This window comes from Acanthopagrus latus, chromosome 18 (genome assembly GCF_904848185.1).
Source record: "Acanthopagrus latus isolate v.2019 chromosome 18, fAcaLat1.1, whole genome shotgun sequence".
Taxonomy (NCBI): Eukaryota; Metazoa; Chordata; class Actinopteri; order Spariformes; family Sparidae; genus Acanthopagrus; species Acanthopagrus latus.
This window is the reverse complement of record NC_051056.1, coordinates 20606162-20622748: the sequence shown is the minus strand read 5'-3', so window position 1 is coordinate 20622748 and position 16587 is coordinate 20606162. Positions and strand designations below refer to the sequence as shown.

The following is a 16587-nucleotide window of genomic DNA, read 5'->3' as shown; positions in this document are numbered from 1 at the left end:
GACTGCCAACGAGCCATATGCACATTTTACCATCAAATGGGTGTTGCTAAGTTTCGGCTCTAAAGGTATTTGGCTTGATGATGAAGAAGTTTCTTAACAGCCGTAAAAAGAGTGTGTAACAATCACCATCACCGACACCACTACATAAAGAAAATACAACAGGAAATAGGGAAGTGAGATAAACATTGTGTCTTCAGGGTGGGAAATACGAGGTCTGTCAAATGAAATGTGGTCCTACCTCAGGAGAACCATCACAGTCTCCAAACACATCTGCAAAGTCTGATGGACTTTTCCTCAGAGTCTGGTCAGCAGGCAGTGTGTTGTCATTGTAAGACGTCACAAACTTAAAGTCGCTGGTTCTAGATCCTGTTGTCAGATATGCGTCATAGTTGTAAGCGCTGCGTAAAGTTCCTGTGCCGTCAACATCTGCGTAATTAGGAGGGAGATAAGCGCTGGGGATGGCGACTGCTCCATCAAACAACAGTCTGGGCTTTCTCCTGCGGCAAAACCTCACACCCAGGATGATGATGATGAAGGTCAGGAAAAAGGTGGACACAGACACCAGCGCGATGATCAGATAAGAAGTCAGTTTGGAATTCTTCTCGTCATAAGAAATGTCCTTCAGTTCTGGCACCTCAGCCAAGTTATCAGAAATAAGTAAATACATGGAACAGGTGGCAGACAGAGAGGGCTGTCCGTTATCTTTCACTGACACAATAAGGTTCTGTTTCATGCTGTCAGTTTCAGAAATGTCCCGCTGTGTCCTGATCTCTCCGCTGTGGACACCGATAGTGAAAAGTCCCGGATCGGTGGATTTCACTAATTCATAGGACAGCCAGGCGTTCTGTCCGGAGTCCGCGTCCACCGCGATCACTTTGGACACCAGAGAGCCTCCGTGTGCAGCTTTGGGGACCAGCTCGGTCATGAAGGAGTTGCCCTCCGGGGCGGGGTACAGTATCTGAGGAGAGTTGTCGTTCACATCCGATACGAACACACTGACGGTCACGTTGCTGCTGAGAGGAGGAGAACCGTTGTCTCTGGCCATCACCTGCACTTTAAAACTCCTCAACTGTTCATAATCAAACGACCTCACAGCGTGGATCACCCCCGTGTCTCCGTTAACAGACACATAGGAGGACACCGGGGCACCGTTCACCTCACCGGGTAACACAGAATAAATCACTGTCCCGTTTTGTCTCCAGTCGGGGTCTCGAGCAGTAACGGAACATAAAGTGGAGCCGGGTTTGTTATTTTCACTCACATATGCGCTGTACGACTGTTCCTCAAACACAGGTGGGTTGTCGTTGATGTCTGCTACAGATAACTGAACACTTTTAGAGGAGGACAGAGGTGGAGAGCCCTCGTCAGCGGCAGTGATTGTGATGTTGTAATCAGACACTAGTTCACGGTCCAGTTGTCCTGTGGTCACCAGAGAATAATAGTTTTTAATAGAAGGAACCAACTTAAAAGGGGCTCCTTGCTGAATGGAGCAGCGGACCTGTCTGTTACTCTCTGAGTCTCTGTCCTGCACGTTAATGATGCCCACCTCTGTACCAGGTGACACGTTCTCAGGTATGGGGTTAGTCAGTGACTTCAGGTGTATAACAGGTGCATTGTCATTCACATCAGTGATGTCAATAATCACCTTTGCTTCGGAAGAGAGACCATAACCATCCTTGGCCTCAACAAACACTTCATATCTTGGTCCCTCTTCATAATCTATATCACCTGACACACTGATCTCTCCAGTTTTCTCGTCGAGTGAAAACAGGTTACGTGATTTATCAGAGATTCTGCTAAATTCATATGTAACCTCTCCATTAACACCCTCGTCTGCATCTGATGCACTCACAGTGATAACTGCAGTTTTCATAGGTGAGTTTTCTGGTAAGGTGGCTGTATATACGGCCTCAGTGAACACTGGGGCGTTATCATTAGCATCCAGGACAATGACATGTATGACTACTGTCCCGGATCTCTGAGGAGAGCCTCCATCTACAGCTGTCAGTAACAGTTTCAATTCCTGCTGCTCCTCTCTGTCTAATTCTTTATCCAAAACCAGCTCACCATATTTACGGCCGCCAGCCCTTGTCGTCTGAATACTGAACACAAAATGAGGGTTTTGTTCCAAAATGTAGCTTTCAACGGAGTTCTTGCCTATATCTGCATCGTGTGCTGCATTAATACGATACCTAGCTCCTTTTGCAGCTGACTCTGTTATTTCAAGTTTTACAACATCCTTCGGGAAAATTGGTGCATTGTCGTTTACATCCTGCACCTGCAGAGACAACCGGTGCAGCTCCAATGGATTCTCTAACAGCAACTCGAATTTGAGAACACATGAAGGCTTTTCTCCACAATGCTCCTCTCGGTCGATTCTCTCCGCAACGACTAAATCCCCGCTTCGAAGATTAATTCCGATATATTGTCTGTCGTTTCCTTCCATGTCAACACGAGCTTTGCGAGCAGACAGTCTGCCCACCTCCAGTCCGAGATCTTTGGCGATATTTCCGATAACAGATCCGCGTTTGAGCTCCTCCTGTACGGAATAGCTCAGGTCTCCGTGTGCGTAGCGCACCACAACAAAGAAAAAGACAAAGCCGTAGCTTTGGAGAACGCTCCGTAAATGCATCATCCTCTGTCAGTAGCCTGTCACACAACTTAAATCACGGTCGTTTCAAGTATTAAATACGTTACTGGATCAGCATATGTCATATCCGAGCATTCACCGTCTTTGTTGAAGGCTGTAGGAGCACAGGGATGGTCGATACATATACTGGGTGGTGTGCAAAGCAGAATGAACATTTGACACTTTAGCTGGTCTATACTGACACCCTGAGTACGAGTCAAATATAGCAGTTTAATTTGAAATCCACTGCACTATCGTTTGACCTCTGATGTTTCAATGAAAACTAAGGAATCAAACCGTTTCACGAAGAAATGTTAAGTGGGTTATTTTCCTCCTTTGTAGTAAAGGGACATGGTGGTTCTTGGAATTAAGATGATTTCCATCCATCCATCCATCCATCATCTGTACATATTCTATGTACGCCGCTTAATCCTCTGCAGGGTCGCGGGGGGGCTGGAGCCTATCCCAGCTGACTTAGGGCGAAGGCAGGGGACACCCTGGACAGGTCGCCAGTCCATCGCAGGGTAAGATGATTTCCCCCCAAAATAATCTTACCTCTCATGAAAAGATACGATTCAACAGTGTCATTGATTAGAGAACAGTCTACACATGTTTATGTTAAGTAATGTGTGACTAAAAACTGCTTTTGAATTGCACCAAGCTACATACTACATATAATATTTGTCAATTTACTCAATTAAAACATTTCAGACAGCAGTGACAAGGGTCTTGGAGTTTGATTCTGTCATATTTATTCCTTGAAGACAAGCTCAAGAGAAGTCTATCAGGCGGTCTCTGTTTCTGTGTGTAGGTCTCTTCGAGTAGATGCTGGGTTAAGGAGAAAAAACGTTTTCAAAAATGTTGGTGTTGGAGCAATAAAGTCAACTAGTGTCCAAAGATTCACCAACTATGCTGATTATAACAGATAAAAATCGTCTTTGATTTGAGATTGAAGTCGGCCATGCTGCCATTGTTAATTATTAATGATTACACATTAATTACGAACCAAATAATTAATCCAACTTTTTTAAAATTAAATATATGTACTAAATGCATTAGCTTGAAACATACACTTCTTGTGTTCATAACTTCATAATTGAAGTCAATCGCAAGATATTGGGAGTCAATTAAATGCATCAAACTTTACTGACTAAAGAGACAAGTATCTACACCACCTCCAACATCATGGAGGATATAACTTCAATGTCATTTAAAAGGTGGAAGTTGCATGTCTGAATATGAGGAAAGGAAAGCATGTTTACATTTCTAAATGGTGTAAATGAAATAGACAGGACAGTAAGATGTCCTTGAAAATGCATCAGCAGAGCAACAGCGAGGTTCAGTACCAAGGACAGAGACACAAAGCACATCTTGCAGCTTCATCAACTCTACTGAAGACACAGAGGTGAACACACCAGTGCTGGGTAGACAAAGCAACGCAAAGGGACAAAGAGATGATGTGCCTTATTTGCAGGCTTTTCCGTGACTTATCACATGATTGACAAAAAAAACATGAACAGTAAAAAAAAAAAAATGTATAAAACATGAAATATATGCTCTACAGTTGAAGTTTCAGTGGAGGAGTTTGGGAAAGAGGGACCAAAATAAAAGCACTGAGGATCAAAAACTACATGAGCGGAAGACCAAAGGGGAAAAATATACAGATAATCCTGTATGTTTCAGCATAAGTAATCAGAATGTGTTCATGAACATGGGGTGCAAAAAATGTAAACACAATGCAATTAAATGTAAACAGCGTGGGAAAATGTTAAAAATCTGGACCAAGAACTGATTGAAAACAGGTGAAAAGGATTTACTACAGTCCTACCTCAAGCAAATGATGAGTAAATATTCAACTAAACAGACAACCAATATCGATATCACACATGCTAAACTGCCCAAAACTGTAAGTCACTCATGGTAAACAGTTAGGAAACACCACAGAATTATCTGTTGAACAATTCAACTGGATAGACATGAAGTGGTCCTACCTCAGGAGAACCATCAGAGTCTCCAAACACATCTGCAAAGTCTGATGGACTTTTCCTCAGAGTCTGGTCAGCAGGCAGTGTGTTGTCATTGTAAGATGTCACAAACTTAAAGTCGCTGGTTCTAGATCCTGTTGTCAGATATGCGTCATAGTTGTAAGCGCTGCGTAAAGTTCCTGTGCCGTCAACATCTGCGTAATTAGGAGGGAGATAAGCGCTGGGGATGGCGACTGCTCCATCAAACAACAGTCTGGGCTTTCTCCTGCGACAAAACCTCACACCCAGGATGATGATGATGAAGGTCAGGAAAAAGGTGGACACAGACACCAGCGCGATGATCAGATAAGAGGTCAGTTTGGAATTCTTCTCATCATAAGAAATGTCCTTCAGTTCTGGCACCTCAGCCAAGTTATCAGAAATAAGTAAATACATGGAACAGGTGGCAGACAGAGAGGGCTGTCCGTTATCTTTCACTGCCACAATAAGGTTCTGTTTCATGCTGTCAGATTCAGAAATGTCCCGCTGTGTCCTGATCTCTCCGCTGTGGACACCGATAGTGAAAAGTCCCGGATCGGTGGATTTCACTATTTCATAGGACAGCCAGGCGTTCTGTCCGGAGTCCGCGTCCACCGCGATCACTTTGGACACCAGTGAGCCTCCGTGTGCAGCTTTGGGGACCAGCTCGGTCATGAAGGAGTTGCCCTCCGGGGCGGGGTACAGTATCTGAGGAGAGTTGTCGTTCACATCCGATACGAACACACTGACGGTCACGTTGCTGCTGAGAGGAGGAGAACCGTTGTCTCTGGCCATCACCTGCACTTTAAAACTCCTCAACTGTTCATAATCAAACGACCTCACAGCGTGGATCACCCCCGTGTCTCCGTTAACAGACACATAGGAGGACACCGGGGCACCGTTCACCTCACCGGGTAACACAGAATAAATCACTGTACCGTTTTGTCTCCAGTCGGGGTCTCGAGCAGTAACGGAACATAAAGTGGAGCCGGGTTTGTTATTTTCACTCACATACGCGCTGTACGACTGGTCCTCAAACACAGGTGGGTTGTCGTTGATGTCTGCTACAGATAACTGAACACTTTTAGAGGAGGACAGAGGTGGAGAGCCCTCGTCAGTGGCAGTGATTGTGATGTTGTAATCAGACACTAGTTCACGGTCCAGTTGTCCTGTGGTCACCAGAGAATAATAGTTTTTAATAGAAGGAACCAACTTAAAAGGGGCTCCTTGCTGAATGGAGCAGCGGACCTGTCTGTTACTCTCTGAGTCTCTGTCCTGCACGTTAATGATGCCCACCTCTGTACCAGGTGGCACGTTCTCAGGTATGGGGTTAGTCAGTGACTTCAAGTGTATAACAGGTGCATTGTCATTCACGTCAGTGATGTCAATAATCACCTTTGCGTCGGAAGAGAGACCATAACCATCTTTGGCCTCAACAAAGACTTCATATTTGCGTCCTTCTTCATAATCTATGTCACCTGACACACTGATCTCTCCAGTTTTCTCATCGAGTGAAAAAAGCTTTTGTGATTTGTCAGAGAGTCGGCTAAATTCATATGTAACCTCTCCATTAACACCTTCATCTGCATCCGATGCCCTCACAGTGATAACTGCAGTTTTCATAGGTGAGTTTTCTGGTAAGGTGGCTGTATATACGGCCTCAGTGAACACTGGGGCGTTATCATTAGCATCCAGGACAATGACGTGTATGACTACTGTCCCGGATCTCTGAGGAGAGCCTCCATCTACAGCTGTCAGTAACAATTTCATTTCCTGCTGCTCCTCTCGGTCCAATTCTTTATCTAAAACCAGCTCACCATATGTACTGCCAGCACTTGTCGTCTGAATACTGAACACAAAATGAGGGTTTTGTTCCAAAATGTAGCTTTCAACGGAGTTCTTGCCTATATCTCCATCTTGCGCTGCATTAATACGATACCTAGCTCCTTTGTCAGCTGACTCTCTAATTTCCAGTTTAATAACATCCTTCGGGAAAATTGGTGCATTGTCGTTTACATCCTGCACCTGCATAGACAACCGGTGCAGCTCCAATGGATTCTCTAACAGCAACTCGAATTTGAGAACACATGAAGGCTTTTCTCCACAATGCTCCTCTCGGTCGATTCTCTCCGCAACCACTAAATCCCCGCTTCGAAGGTTAATTCCGATATATTCGATCTCGTTTTCTTCCATGTCAACACGAGCTTTGCGAGCAGACAGTCTGCCCACCTCCAGTCCGAGATCTTTGGCGATATTTCCGATAACAGATCCGCGTTTGAGCTCCTCCTGTACGGAATAGCTCAGGTCTCCGTGTGCGTAGCGCACCACAACAAAGAAAAAGACAAAGCCGTAGCTTTGAAAAACGCCCCGTAAATGCATCATCATCACACAGCACTACTTGAACTGAAAGACATCAGTTTCGAACATTAAAATACGTTATTCAGTCGATGAATTTCGTCCAGGCCTTTGTCATCGGTGTTGCAGACTACACAGAACACAGGGGAGGTCGACAGAAATGTTGGGTGGAGTGCAAAGATGACTGAATATTTGACTCCTGAGCTGGTCTATACTGACACCTTGAGTAAAAATGAAACATGGCAGTTTCATAAAAAGTGATGGAATTTTCTTACCACATCATCACGTTGTGTTGCCTAAATGTTTAAAGAAAAACGAGCTATGATTAAGCTTTCAATAAGTGTGACAAGACGCTAAATAGTTTTATATCATTTCAAAGTTAAGTGAGAGGCATGTTGTTCGTGTAATACAGTTCGATGGACAGGAAAATGTCCATGTTGTCTTTTCTTCCAAAGTACAAAGAGCACGTTCAGCAAATGTTAAACAGTATTTTCCTATATATATATATATTTGTATGTGTTACACAGTAAAAACAACAGGTTCGCTTGGAAGCAAAACATCCTTTCCTTCTCTCTCCCTCTCTAATTAGAATCCAACACATTCTAATGAATTATATTAAAGTGAAACATTAAACAATCTGCCTCCAGAGTCCTCCAAACACCATTTAAATCACATATGAAGATCTTATTAAATACAGATGATTTAGTGAAACAACCAGGCAACAGTAGAAGACAGAATGCCTGTTATTTAGCACGGATAGGATAAATTATGTTTTCGAGTTAAATTTAATGTGGGGGATTGAAATAGAAGGGGAATAACAAGTGTCAGACTGTAATGTAAAAGGTTTAAAATCGAAGGGCATAAGAGACAAATGTAACGTGCTCATGACAAGACATCAAACAAACACCAGGTAACTTCAACCCCAGGGACAGAGACAACAAATAGTACAAGCTGCAGCTCTACTCAAAAGACAAAAGCGGAGACTCCGAAGCTGTTAGACAGAACATTTTGAGGAACATATTACGAACTATATACCAACAGCTTCTAATCAAATGTGCACCTGACTTGAAATATCTGCATACGACGGTAAGATTTTTTTTTTTTTTCTGAATTATAGATGCATTGTTATCACAAACAAAAAGACTGCCAACGAGCCACATGCATATTTTACCAGTAAATGGGTGTTGCTAATTTTGCACTGTAAAGGTGTTTGTCTTGATGATGAAGATGTTTCTTAACAGGCGTTAAAAGAGTGTGTGATAATCACCATCACCACCACTAACGCCCCCATTACATGAAGAAAATACAACTGAAAATAGTGATGTGAAAGACAACAACTGCGTCTTAACTTAAGACGTCTGCGTCTCCACCCTTAAGACTCTTAAGGGTGGAAAACACGAGGTCCGTAAAATGAAATGTGGTCCTACCTCACGAATGTCACCAATAATCATGGGAAAATGATGTTGTGAGAATGATATTTAAGAAGTGATAATATCATTATTAATTTAACACCGCCAATGCATCTGAAAGAGTACTTAGCATTTTAGTCACAGGAAAATCAATCACGTTTAACTTTCCTACCTCAGGAGAACCATCACAATCTCCAAACACATCTGCAAAGTCTGATGGACTTTTCCTCAGAGTCTGGTCAGCAGGCAGTGTGTTGTCATTGTAAGATGTCACAAACTTAAAGTCGCTGGTTCTAGATCCTGTTGTCAGATATGCGTCATAGTTGTAAGCGCTGCGTAAAGTTCCTGTGCCGTCAACATCTGCGTAATTAGGAGGGAGATAAGCGCTGGGGATGGCGACTGCTCCATCAAACAACAGTCTGGGCTTTCTCCTGCGACAAAACCTCACACCCAGGATGATGATGATGAAGGTCAGGAAAAAGGTGGACACAGACACCAGCGCGATGATCAGATAAGAGGTCAGTTTAGAATTCTTCTCATCATAAGAAATGTCCTTCAGTTCTGGCACCTCAGCCAAGTTATCAGAAATAAGTAAATACATGGAACAGGTGGCAGACAGAGAGGGCTGTCCGTTATCTTTCACTGCCACAATAAGGTTCTGTTTCATGCTGTCAGATTCAGAAATGTCCCGCTGTGTCCTGATCTCTCCGCTGTGGACACCGATAGTGAAAAGTCCCGGATCGGTGGATTTCACTATTTCATAGGACAGCCAGGCGTTCTGTCCGGAGTCCGCGTCCACCGCGATCACTTTGGACACCAGAGAGCCTCCGTGTGCAGCTTTGGGGACCAGCTCGGTCATGAAGGAGTTGCCCTCCGGGGCGGGGTACAGTATCTGAGGAGAGTTGTCGTTCACATCCGATACGAACACACTGACGGTCACGTTGCTGCTGAGAGGAGGAGAACCGTTGTCTCTGGCCATCACCTGCACTTTAAAACTCCTCAACTGTTCATAATCAAACGACCTCACAGCGTGGATCACCCCCGTGTCTCCGTTAACAGACACATAGGAGGACACCGGGGCACCGTTCACCTCACCGGGTAACACAGAATAAATCACTGTCCCGTTTTGTCTCCAGTCGGGGTCTCGAGCAGTAACGGAACATAAAGTGGAGCCGGGTTTGTTATTTTCACTCACATATGCGCTGTACGACTGGTCCTCAAACACAGGTGGGTTGTCGTTGATGTCTGCTACAGATAACTGAACACTTTTAGAGGAGGACAGAGGTGGAGAGCCCTCGTCAGTGGCAGTGATTGTGATGTTGTAATCAGACACTAGTTCACGGTCCAGTTGTCCTGTGGTCACCAGAGAATAATAGTTTTTAATAGAAGGAACCAACTTAAAAGGGGCTCCTTGCTGAATGGAGCAGCGGACCTGTCCGTTACTCTCTGAGTCTCTGTCCTGCACGTTAATGATGCCCACCTCTGTGCCAGGTGACACGTTCTCAGGTATGGGGTTAGTCAGTGATTTTAGATATATAACCGGGGCGTTATCATTTATATCAGTAATATCTATGATGGCCTTGGCATAAGAGCTTAATCCCAAACCATCTTTGGCTGTGACACGGAGTTCAAATGATGAGGCTGTTTCAAAATCCACCATTTTAGTCAATTTTATATCACCTGTCTTCGGATCTATGGTAAACATTGACTTAACATCTCCTGAAATGTGTCCAAACTCATATGTAACTTCTCCATTTAGTCCTTCGTCTGCATCAGCAGCACTAACTGTCAGCACGACAGTATCAAGCTGGGAGTTTTCTGGGACACTGGCTTTATAAACGGCCTGGCTAAATACTGGGACGTTATCATTAGCATCCAGTACAGTTATGTGAATAACGACAGTACCTGACCTTTGAGGAGAGCCACCATCTAGAGCTGTAAGTAGCAGGTTGATTTCCTTTAAATTTTCACGGTCGAGCTCTTTGTTAAGGACAAGCTCCACAGAATTTGTTCCAACGCCCAGAACAAAATGATCGTTACTTTGGAGGTTGTACGCCTGGACCGAGTATTTGCCTATATCTGCATCATGCGCTTCTTCTATCGGAAAACGAGCGCCTTTGACCGCGGATTCTCTTATATCAATATGGATCAATTCTTTATTAAACTGCGGAGAGTTATCATTTATATCCTGGACATGCAGACTGATCCGATGTAATTCTAAAGGACTCTCTAACATGAGCTCCTGATTTAAAACGCAGGATGCTTTGTCTCCACAAAGGCCCTCTCTGTCAATCCTCTCGGAAACAGTCAGATCCCCGTTACGGAGGTTTATGTCACAATAACGCGTGTCACTTCCATCGGTATCAATGCGGGCCTTCCGAGCTGAGAGTCTGCTTGTTTCAAGTCCAAGGTCTTTGGCGATATTTCCGATCACGGATCCGCGTTTCATCTCCTCCGGAAAAGAAAAGCTAGTGTCCCCATTGGCAAAACGCAAAGAAAGGAGCAGAAAAGCAACGGCACAGCTTTGTAATGGGGGTCCACTGATGGCCATCACGACGTGGATCTGGAACAGCAAACGTTTCCTTTTCGGTGTACAGGAACACAGCGCAAAAATACGATTTAAAATAAAATCAGCACACTCCAAACCAGGTCTCTGCCTCTCAGATCAACTGCTGCACCCTCAGCCACGTTATGCGTCTACAACAGTGGGTGGATGTCGACACACAATGTATTACAGCTGGTGCATAGCGACATCGTGAGTTTAATATAGAAAGTGCAGACTTCCACAAAAAGCCTTGTCTCTACAAGCCAGTATATTGTGAAAACAGCGTAGAGAGTATATTAATTTACAAGGTGAATGATGAATTGAAATCACTTCAGGCACTTTAAAGATCAAACATAAAGGGTCCTTTGAAAAAGTATGCATTATTTCACCAGTGTATTCCATATTAAGCATATTAGTGTTACGTGGATACATCATTGTAGTTCAATGTTCCTTAAAATGCGAAGAAAGCGATGAGACAACTGCTTTGGCCACAGACGGCCACTGACAAATCCTCTACCACTGACAACCACTGAAGTTTTGAAAAAAGACCAAATAAATTGGTAAAGTGCTTCATGGAATGTTCTCATTTGAGAGAGAAACTCATCTTAACTGAACCTTCCTCACCGTGCAGAGAGAATTTACAAAGCAAAGATGAATGAGATTATAAAAGCCAAACAAAAAACAAAAAACAAAAAAAAATGAATAGGTAAAGTATAACTTAAAGGAATTATTCAACGTTGCTAAACACAACAAAAAACCGACACAGCCTGTTCATTGTGTTTTTTGTTTTTTTATGTAACGGGTAGGCACTTGAGCAAACAGCTCCATGTTACTTCAAAACATAGTCAACAATGACAACATGTTAATCATCACGTGAAAACCAGCAAGAGAATTACCACCAGTATAAATACTTACCATTGTTGATCAGAAAAGCAAAGATGAAGATGGCATTAGAAAGAAGAAATAACTCAAGATGTGCTAAACATGAAGACTCCTCAGATCTGAAGACAATGTAGCTACCCGCTGAAGAAGAATATAAATGTTCAGCATATGTGACAAATGACAATCCAGACCTGTCAGAGGAGCGTTAGGCCATATGATTTACAAGATACAGGTGGTTTCCTTTGAGCTTTGAACAAGTAAAGAATGTGTCAATCTAAACAAGCCTTATCCACAACAACAAGCACAGAGGAAACAGCAGGTTGAAACTTTGCCACTGGAGATAAATTAGAGTGCAAAACCAGGGAAATAATCAACAACGAACAGGTTTTCTAAAAGAGCATATAACACTGGAAACACTGTGGCAATGGGAAGATTTTTGGGGAATCTTGCAGAAACTCAACAAACACTCCATTTTCTGGAGTCTAACCAAGTACCAAAGGCAACTGAGGGAAACTACTGCAAAAAGAGTGCAAACTGTGTTATATCTAGAATCTGAGTGGGTGATGGTTCAGAAAAACAAGTCGGAAACCAAAAATAATTGAGCATGTCAGTTATTGAAAAAGGACAACAAAATTAGGAATTTGTTAATCTTTTCTCATTAATTTTCTATCAGTGTTTTCCTGACATTTCTAAATGCAAAAGGCCATCACGAATGTCACCAATAATCATGGGAAAATTATGTTGTGAGAATGATATTTAAGAAGTGATAATATCATTATTAATTTAACAACGCCAATGCATCTGAAAGAGTACCTAGCATTTTAGTCACAGGGAAATCAATCATGTTTAACGTTCCTACCTCAGGAGAACCATCACAATCTCCAAACACATCTGCAAAGTCTGATGGACTTTTCCTCAGAGTCTGGTCAGCAGGCAGTGTGTTGTCATTGTAAGATGTCACAAACTTAAAGTCGCTGGTTCTAGATCCTGTTGTCAGATATGCGTCATAGTTGTAAGCGCTGCGTAAAGTTCCTGTGCCGTCAACATCTGCGTAATTAGGAGGGAGATAAGCGCTGGGGATGGCGACTGCTCCATCAAACAACAGTCTGGGCTTTCTCCTGCGACAAAACCTCACACCCAGGATGATGATGATGAAGGTCAGGAAAAAGGTGGACACAGACACCAGCGCGATGATCAGATAAGAAGTCAGTTTGGAATTCTTCTCATCATAAGAAATGTCCTTCAGTTCTGGCACCTCAGCCAAGTTATCAGAAATAAGTAAATACATGGAACAGGTGGCAGACAGAGAGGGCTGTCCGTTATCTTTCACTGCCACAATAAGGTTCTGTTTCATGCTGTCAGATTCAGAAATGTCCCGCTGTGTCCTGATCTCTCCGCTGTGGACACCGATAGTGAAAAGTCCCGGATCGGTGGATTTCACTATTTCATAGGACAGCCAGGCGTTCTGTCCGGAGTCCGCGTCCACCGCGATCACTTTGGACACCAGAGAGCCTCCGTGTGCAGCTTTGAGGACCAGCTCGGTCATGAAGGAGTTGCCCTCCGGGGCGGGGTACAGTATCTGAGGAGAGTTGTCGTTCACATCCGATACGAACACACTGACGGTCACGTTGCTGCTGAGAGGAGGAGAACCGTTGTCTCTGGCCATCACCTGCACTTTAAAACTCCTCAACTGTTCATAATCAAACGACCTCACAGCGTGGATCACCCCCGTGTCTCCGTTAACAGACACATAGGAGGACACCGGGGCACCGTTCACCTCACCGGGTAACACAGAATAAATCACTGTCCCGTTTTGTCTCCAGTCGGGGTCTCGAGCAGTAACGGAACATAAAGTGGAGCCGGGTTTGTTATTTTCACTCACATATGCGCTGTACGACTGGTCCTCAAACACAGGTGGGTTGTCGTTGATGTCTGCTACAGATAACTGAACACTTTTAGAGGAGGACAGAGGTGGAGAGCCCTCGTCAGTGGCAGTGATTGTGATGTTGTAATCAGACACTAGTTCGCGGTCCAGTTGTCCTGTGGTCACCAGAGAATAATAGTTTTTAATAGAGGGAACCAACTTAAAAGGGGCTCCTTGCTGAATGGAGCAGCGGACCTGTCTGTTACTCTCTGAGTCTCTATCCTGCACGTTAATGATGCCCACCTCTGTACCAGGTGACACGTTCTCAGGTATGGGGTTAGTCAGTGACTTCAGGTGTATAACAGGGGCGTTGTCATTCACATCAGTGATGTCAATAATCACCTTCGCGTCGGAAGAGAGACCGTAACCATCTTTGGCCTCAACAAAGACTTCATATTTGCGTCCCTCTTCATAATCTATGTCACCTGACACACTGATCTCTCCAGTTTTGTCATCGAGCGAAAACAGCTTTTGTAATTTATCAGAGATTCTGCTAAATTCATATGTAACCTCTCCATTAACACCTTCATCTGCATCCGATGCCCTCACAGTGATAACTGCAGTTTTCATAGGTGAGTTTTCTGGTAAGGTGGCTGTATATACGGCCTCAGTGAACACTGGGGCGTTATCATTAGCATCCAGGACAATGACGTGTATGACTACTGTCCCGGATCTCTGAGGAGAGCCTCCATCTACAGCTGTCAGTAACAGTTTCAATTCCTGCTGCTCCTCTCTGTCTAATTCTTGATCCAAAACCAGCTCACCATATCTACTGCCAGCACTTGTCGTTTGAATACTGAATACAAAATGAGGGTTTTGTTCCAAAATGTAGCTTTCAACTGAGTTCTTGCCTATATCTGCATCTTGTGCTGCATTAATACGATACCTAGCTCCTTTGGCAGCTGACTCTGTTATTTCAAGTTTTACAACATCCTTCGGGAAGATTGGTGCATTGTCGTTTACATCCTGCACCTGCAGAGACAACCGGTGCAGCTCCAATGGATTCTCTAACAGCAACTCGAATTTGAGAACGCATGAAGGCTTTTCTCCACAATGCTCCTCTCGGTCGATTCTCTCCGCAACGACTAAATCCCCGCTTCGAAGATTAATTCCGATATATTGTCTGTCGTTTTCTTCCATGTCAACCCGAGCTTTGCGAGCAGACAGTCTGCCCACCTCCAGTCCGAGATCTTTGGCGATATTTCCAATAACAGATCCGCGTTTGAGCTCCTCCTGTACGGAATAGCTCAGGTCTCCGTGTGCGTAGCGCACCACAACAAAGAAAAAGACAAAGCCGTAGCTTTGAAGAACGCTCCGTAAATGCATCATCCTCAGTCAGTCGGCTATCACACCACTTAAAACAAGGTCGTTTCAAGTATTAATACATTATTGCAACAATACATGTATCGTTCAAGCATTCACCGTCTTTGCTGAAGGCTGTAGGAGCCCAGGGATGGTCGATATAAATACTGGGTGGTGTGCAAAGCAGATTTAACATTCGAGCCCTTAGCTGGTCTATAGTGACACCGTGAGTACAACTGAAATATAGCAGTTTTCAAAAAGTGATGCAATTTCCCTTGCCACATCCACACGTTGTATGACCTCTGTGTTAAAATGAAAACGCATTACAAAATGGTATAACAGCTTGTAATGGGGCACAATCCGATTTTATTCCTTTTCCAAGTAAAGTGGGATGCGTGTCTGTTGTGTTCCAGGGTTTTGCAGGCAAGTAGAGTAAACCACTTGAAGTTATCAACTTAAGGAATTTCATATAAAGATCATATGAAGACAACATTTACCAAATGTTAACCTATATTTCGTTTTTCATCGCATACCGTCTGTATAAGTGTCACTCTGTAAATATAATACATTCACTAAAAAAAATCTCTCTCTCTCGTCCTTTATACAATTAAATAGATTGTAACTGAATATTTTGATCCGAAAAATGCAAAAATCTGCCTTCAGCTTCCCCCAAACACCACTAGAATCGCACATTAAAATCCTTTCAAAGACATGAGTCATTCTAACACAAGAACAGCAGAGCAACAGCGTGTATTTTATGTTGCACTGAGAGAATACATTGTATTTTTCAATTGAACATTAAAATCGGGTTGAAAAATAAAAAGGTGAAAATGATACTTCCTGGAATTAAAATAATCTCAGTAAAAGTAAATTTAATCAATCCGTTAATTCAAAGCATTTCAAAACACGTTTGTCATTGACCGGGAAATATATTCGTTTGTTTCACAAATGTGATGTTTTCATGTTTTGTTTGTCTGTTTGTTTGTTTTTTGTTTTTGTTTTTTTCTTTAAACGTTTTTTTTTTAAAGAACTATGAACGTAAGAGGGGACCGGAAAACTAATCACTCAAAGTAACGCAGATGCTTCAGGATAAACAAATTAAAATCTAACCTCAAACTTCAAGAAAAGACAGTACAAAACAGGAAACGGCTGCCCACGATAAGACATCACAAAAACAACAGTGAGGGTCAGTACCAAGGACAGCGACACAAAGAAGAAGCTGCACTTGCAAGTGCTCACGGAAGTGAGACGTAAAATGTTAATGCAATGCACTTAAATGTCAAATACTTAGGAATAGTTTAAAAATGTGACCAAAGAAAGGAACGAAACCTTGTGAAAATGATTGAATCCAGTCCTAGCTTAAGAAAATGATCACTATATCTACAACTACACAGAAAACCAATCTCGATAATACACATGCTGCTATTATTATAGCTATGCTATTATCGATACAGAACACTGCCTAAAACTGCATCTCGTTCAAGGTCAAAAATTAGGAGAAACAAGACAATGACCTATTAATCAATATGACTGAACAG

General features: G+C 43.1%; 4 protein-coding genes across 19 annotated transcripts in view; all 4 read right to left on the bottom strand.

The window, feature by feature from the left end:
* The window catches only part of LOC119007663 (protocadherin gamma-C5-like), a 261083-nt gene that overhangs the window by 206842 nt on the left and 37654 nt on the right, over positions 1–16587 (bottom strand). Inside the window, exon 1 of one of the 16 annotated variants that reach the window (XM_037077493.1) lies at positions 239–2743. The exons of 13 other annotated variants lie outside the window; for them this stretch is intronic. In XM_037077493.1, coding sequence (XP_036933388.1) covers positions 239–2635 — 2397 coding nt within the window. In that variant the 5' untranslated portion in view covers positions 2636–2743. Of the gene's footprint in view, positions 1–238; positions 2744–16587 lie in introns of those variants that run through there. 2 more of the 16 variants (XM_037077492.1, XM_037077511.1) reach the window with 2 other exon arrangements.
* Positions 3886–7111, bottom strand: LOC119007679 (protocadherin beta-15-like). Its single transcript, XM_037077535.1, has one exon. The coding sequence runs from the start codon at positions 7015–7017 to the stop codon at positions 4576–4578; it is 2442 nt and encodes an 813-aa protein (XP_036933430.1). The 5' UTR covers positions 7018–7111; the 3' UTR covers positions 3886–4575.
* On the bottom strand, positions 7073–10947 carry LOC119008031 (protocadherin beta-16-like). The gene is made up of 2 exons (XM_037078061.1): positions 8569–10947; positions 7073–7117 (listed from the first exon to the last, which is right to left on the bottom strand). Exons 1-2 carry the CDS (start codon positions 10945–10947, stop codon positions 7073–7075), a joined length of 2424 nt encoding a protein of 807 aa, XP_036933956.1.
* LOC119008030 (protocadherin beta-15-like) lies at positions 12602–15152 on the bottom strand. The gene has a single exon (XM_037078060.1). The coding sequence runs from the start codon at positions 15074–15076 to the stop codon at positions 12602–12604; it is 2475 nt and encodes an 824-aa protein (XP_036933955.1). The 5' UTR covers positions 15077–15152.

Excerpts from the sequence above, each read along its gene's own strand:
- LOC119008030 (XM_037078060.1), bottom strand. The coding sequence starts at position 15,076 with ATGATGCATTTACGGAGCGTTCTTCAAAGCTACGGCTTTGTCTTTTTC.
- LOC119007679 (XM_037077535.1), bottom strand. The coding sequence starts at position 7,017 with ATGATGATGCATTTACGGGGCGTTTTTCAAAGCTACGGCTTTGTCTTT.
- LOC119008031 (XM_037078061.1), bottom strand. The coding sequence starts at position 10,947 with ATGGCCATCAGTGGACCCCCATTACAAAGCTGTGCCGTTGCTTTTCTG. Across the intron at positions 7,118-8,568 it reads ATTGTGATGGTTCTCCTGAG|TCTGCAACACCGATGACAAA; the intron begins GTAGGAAAGTTA and ends TGTTCTGTGTAG.